Source organism: Lasioglossum baleicum, unplaced genomic scaffold, assembly GCF_051020765.1.
Source record: "Lasioglossum baleicum unplaced genomic scaffold, iyLasBale1 scaffold0847, whole genome shotgun sequence".
Lineage (NCBI taxonomy): Eukaryota > Metazoa > Arthropoda > Insecta > Hymenoptera > Halictidae > Lasioglossum > Lasioglossum baleicum.
The window spans coordinates 25,285-30,414 of NW_027469906.1; the positions used below are offsets into that span (position 1 = coordinate 25,285).

The window sequence follows — 5,130 nt, forward strand, 5'->3', positions numbered from 1 at the left end:
CGATCTTTCGGCCTTCGCGTCGTTACTCCGATTTCTCCTATTTTCCGCTATTTATTTCCTCGTTTCCGTTCCGCGCAACCGACCGCGCGATCGACCGGCGTTGAATCAACGATTCCTAATTGCGATCATAAACGGCACCGACTGTTCCTTGTCTCCGAAACGGGATCGTCGAATGGGAATAACGTCGCAGTGGTCCCCGATTTCCCCGGATCCTCCGAATATTCATCTGCCCCGTGGGGATTCGTGACTGGAGCGAGTCCCGGCGCGATTGCCTTAATTCACCGGCGAGATTCGTGAATTTTTCAGAGCCACCAGATGGACGCGGGATAGCGATTTCGGCGGCTTTGCCCGGCCCGTTTTCTTCCGGCCGGCCAACAGGCGTATATCGCTTTGCTCAAACGGACGTTACTATTCATGATTTCATGAATTTTCGTTCTCGCGCGGCGCTCGAAGTTGCTGGTTACTTCGCGGCAGAGCGACTGCGACCGAGTGCGTGAGAAGGCTCCTTTCTCTTCTTTCGCTCCCGAGGGCCGGACACACGGGGACCTGATGAATTTTTCATTAAGAAAGCCGCGAGTGTAAACGCACGGCTCGACAGAGAGGGAGAGGGAGAGAGAGAGAGGTAGGGAGAGAGAAATGGGGGGAAAAAAAATTCCGTAGCCGTGAACCGTAAAATTCGCCGTGGAAAGGAAGCAGGGATGAGGCGGCGGTGGCCCACTAACGTTTGACGTCACCGCGAGACTTCGTCTCTCCCTTTCCGCCCGTTTCTCTCTTGGCAAGAATGGAAGCAGCGTGACCAGGTGACCGATAATACAGAACGGTCGGAGAAATGCTCGGTTTCAAGGATGCGGAAGAATCGACCTCATCGTTCCGCTAACTAATCATCCGATGAATTTCTCCGGAGGAACTTATTTTCGAACCGGTCGTAAATCAAAGGTGAACGCAAGCGGAAGTGGGAAAAAGGCTGCGGATCGATCCCCGAGCACTCGCGAATTTCGACTCCCGGCCAAAACTGCTGGTTGCGCGTCGCGTTCGCGCGATAACGCTTCACGCTCGCTTCCTCCGCTTTTCGTCGCCTTTCAATCCCTTTAGCCGAGCTCGGGTGAAAGGAAGGAAGAAAACGGCCCGACCGTCGGGGTGTCGGCCATTCGAGACCGCCTCGCGTAACCGCCGTTATGAAAGCCGCGGGAGAAAAAGGGAAAAAGGGAGAAAACGGCCAACGAGCGGGAAAAAGGGGAAGATTAAACGGTTACCGTTGAAAGATCGAAGTTTACACGCGCTGATCGGAGCGCGGCGCGTACGTGCCGGTCGACGCGGACTCGCAACCGCGCCTCACCGAAACCGGCCAGTTCCACGGGGCGAATTTCATTCCAGCAAGACGTAAAACATTACCGACAAACGTGTGCGGAAATTCGTAACAATCCAGACGGAGAGGGAATTACGACAGACCCGATTCCGACTGCTACCTCGCTATCACGTGTATTCCCAAGAGGGTTCGTTACTTCTGCGCTCGGAACGGCAAATGGCGGCCAGCTGAGCAGGAGCAGAGGGACCAAACGCGATACCGAGTATTACCAGGGGGTGCAGCAGAATACGCTGGTCCGCCAGCAGATCTAGGCGGTTTCATCGCAGTCCCACCCGTTGCGATTCTGATAAAGTCCAAAACATCGTCCTACGATTCGCTTTGATACCCACTGTTTCGTCTGTGCGTCGCGTCTGGACTCGATCGAGGCGAGAACTACGCCGAATTCGAATCGTGCTCGGTCTCTGATTAGCCAAAGGTCCTCGACGAAGGGAAAAAATCGACGTACCCCGTCCGTCCCGACGATTAATAGGTAAATGAATACGCCCGGTTGTTAATTCAAATGCAAATGGAAGGCCAGACCGGTCTCCGGTGACGATGGAGTTATTTCACGGAATCAAACGAGCCCTGTTCAGGGGCAGCGTCCCATTTTATTCCAGCGAGCTTGAAGGAGACCGTGGAGTAAATTAAATTGAATTAAATTCTAACGCGCGTGTAATACACGCGCTCGTATTTCACGTTCTAGGCCGCGCGCGCGTCACTTTTAAGCGGAACGTCGTCGTTCGCATTGTAGAACAGCGTAACCCAGTTCTCGCGTACGCGTATCGCTCGTACGAGAGCGTGACCGTAAAAGTTATTACACGGAAAGGACGTAACCCGCCCTCCGCCCTTCTCGGCCTAACGGGATCGAAAGTTTCACCGGGATATGGAAATCGCGTTCATTCACCAATCGGTTTTACCCGGGTTCCGCGGATCCCGATCCCACGACTAACGAAGAAACTCGTAAAAAATCAAGCGCGCCCTCGCGTAATCCCATATTTCGTCAAATTGAGCGAGCAACTTTTTTTCTCCGGCCGACGAAAGTTGTCCCGGCAAATTTATTCCCTTTGAACCGCGAACGGAACGAATCTCCCTATCTCTCCGTCTATCTCTCTGCCCATCACCGTCTCCCGTAACGAGCGTAATCGCACGAAACTTGAAATGCTTTTCGCGATTGAAAGTTCCATCGTTGCGCGTCCTCCTATTCGCCGAGACAATATATTTACGTTAATCTCGCTGGGAGTGGAAAAAAATTCCCTATTACTCGCCGGCGAAGCGCGCAAAGCCACAGGGGGAAAAGCAGAATTTTCACGAAGATTCGAATTGCCTGCCTTAGATTTTCGTACGCGGTCGAACGGTCGGACGAGCTCTGCTCTGCTCTGCGCGGCAACCGTTCCGTCAGCGTTCAACGACGAAACGCATTCGAGCGACAAATTACTACGATTAGCCGCGAAGAAACAAAAGGAAGGAAAAACGGTTGCGCGACAAAGTGGCCACTCAGCGTTCCATCCATTTCTGTTTCAGCTTTCAGAGGACATCGGCTACGTCGTTTATTCCGCGCTCGGCAGCTTCTACATCCCGTCGTGCATCATGGTGTTCGTGTACATACGGATTTACTTCGCGGCGAAGGCTCGCGCGCGGCGCGGCATCCGGAAGCAACCGCGTCCTCGCGCGGTCGTGCCGCCGGAGTCCCCGGATGTCAGGCAGACCAGCTTCACGCAGAGCACGCCGGCCACCGAGACCAAGAAGCCACCGGGTTCGGTCATGGAGAACGTCGCCACCATCGAGAACCAGCCGGTTCAGATCCCCATCGTCACCTGCGACTTTGCCAGCGACGTCAGTACTTCCGAGGCCGATCCCGGCGGAGGAAGCAGCATTCCCATGGAGGAGAAGGACACGCTCAAGGTTAATCCCTTCGAAACCCCATTTTCGACTTTACTTTTGCCTCGCTTCGCGGCAAGGCACCGCGGTGAGAATGTTTCGCCTCCGAAAACTGACACGGGACACGGCGTTCCGTGGGTTTAACGACGTTACTCTCTTCCACGACTCGCCGCGAGTCCCACCATCCATCACGCTCGAGTTACGAGCACGCATTTCAAATTCTACGGGTACTTTAACGCACGTGCTAGTGCTCGGAGTCGAGCAGACATTGTCCTTCGTTACGACGAAACTCCGAGTGACCCGTGTTACCGGCTTGTTCAAACGTATTCCGATTCCACTCGTTCCCTCCGGGTCTGGTGTCCTCTTATTTTCTCGGAATTTTTCCAGAATTTTCCCAGAATTTTCCCGGAATTTTCCGCGTCCTCTCGGTAGCGGAACCGTCAAACATCTCTGGCGAACGTCTTTTTCTAAGCGTAGCAGATTCCCCGGGATCGAATAGCTCGAGACACGAAAGACACCTGTCTCCACGCGCGCATCCCGAATGCACTTACCCAATAACTCGGGCTTCATGGTCGGGATGCGAATACATCCTGTTTGGCGATACAGCGACGCGGTCCTCGAGATTCGCGACGCGGCGAGGGGAGAAGGGGCGGCGCATAAAAGTGGAGCCAGTAAATCTCCGAAAGCAGAAATTCGCTATTGGATTTCAGTTTCCTCGCACGACTGTTTCCTCGTGCAAACAGAATGGAATAAAGGTGCCGCGAATCGGGGCCACGGTGCTTTATCGCTCCGGTATGGAGATCGAATCGATCACGCGCGATGCTCCGAACGACTACCGTCGATCGTCCTTGGCAAACGCGAGAGGCACGGTTGTGAGAGGATCGTTAACGCCAAAGTAACCCTGTTCCATGGTATCTGTTCGACAGGTGACGATCCCGGTGCCGGTGCAAAAGAGCAGCCTGAAGGCGACGCTGTCGGTGAACGGCGACGGGCAATCGAGCGTGCCGCCGCGAAGCAGGGCGCTGAGCGTCGGCATCGACGTCGACATGGTGTCCGAGTTCGACCCGTCGTCCTCCGACAGCGGCGTCGTGACCAGGTGCGCTGTGGTGAAGCCTCTGAAGCTGCGGCTCTGCCAGCCGATCTTCGGTCGCAGGAACCTGGGCAAGTTGAAGAAAGAGCACAGCGACGGAGGCCGGGCGTCCGGCAAGGACGAGTCGGGCACCGAGCCCAAGTCCTCCAAGCCACGGGACCCGGAGAGAGAGAAGAGGAGACTGGCGAGGAAGAAGGAGAAACGAGCGACTCTGATACTCGGCTTTATCATGGGCAGCTTCATCGCCTGCTGGCTACCGTTCTTCGTCCTTTACATCGCGAAACCTCTGTTCCCGGGCATCGAGATACCCACTCAGGCGTTCGTCATCGCCTTCTGGCTGGGCTACATGAACTCTGCCCTCAACCCCTTCATTTACACCGTCTTCAACAAGGACTTCCGCCGCGCGTTCCGCAGGATACTCTTCAAATAATCCCGTCGAGCCTGGACGAACGTTCGCGAACGTGCTCCAGGTACCGCGATGGAAAATCGACCGACGGCTCGATCGCCTTTCCGACGCAAGCGAGGTGGCAGGATACCCACGGAGGCAGCGTCCAGTTGGAACGTCTGAGGCGACGCCTTCGCGACGGTAAATCGGACGCACGGAAGGTAGTGCGCGTCCGGGAAATTCGGCATCGCGGCGAACCTTCGAAATCCGAGTACGCGCGATACACCCCTCGGATCGCGCGAAGAATTCGAAGATATCGCGAGAGCGGAGAAACTCGATGGGCCGATTGCCAGTGACAGCCATGAATCCTCGACGAGGTGCCGCGGACTATCGGTGTGTTTGGGCAACAGCTGCCGCTGCTACCTCGATCGG

General features: G+C 55.5%; 1 protein-coding gene across 1 annotated transcript; it reads left to right on the forward strand.

The window, feature by feature from the left end:
* Positions 1-422: 422 nt before the first annotated feature.
* Positions 423-4,743, forward strand: LOC143220377 (tyramine/octopamine receptor-like). The gene is made up of 4 exons (XM_076446034.1): positions 423-493; positions 1,427-1,568; positions 2,867-3,247; positions 4,150-4,743. Exons 1-4 carry the CDS (start codon positions 423-425, stop codon positions 4,741-4,743), a joined length of 1,188 nt encoding a protein of 395 aa, XP_076302149.1.
* Positions 4,744-5,130: the final 387 nt, after the last annotated feature.

What these genes read in the sequence shown, in the direction of transcription:
- LOC143220377 (XM_076446034.1), top strand. Translation starts at nt 423, where the DNA reads ATGAATTTTCGTTCTCGCGCGGCGCTCGAAGTTGCTGGTTACTTCGCG. An exon ending in GAGCGACTGCGACCGAGTGC is followed by an intron (nt 494 to 1,426) that starts GTGAGAAGGCTC and finishes GTAACAATCCAG; the next exon opens with ACGGAGAGGGAATTACGACA. An exon ending in AGGAGAAGGACACGCTCAAG is followed by an intron (nt 3,248 to 4,149) that starts GTTAATCCCTTC and finishes TCTGTTCGACAG; the next exon opens with GTGACGATCCCGGTGCCGGT.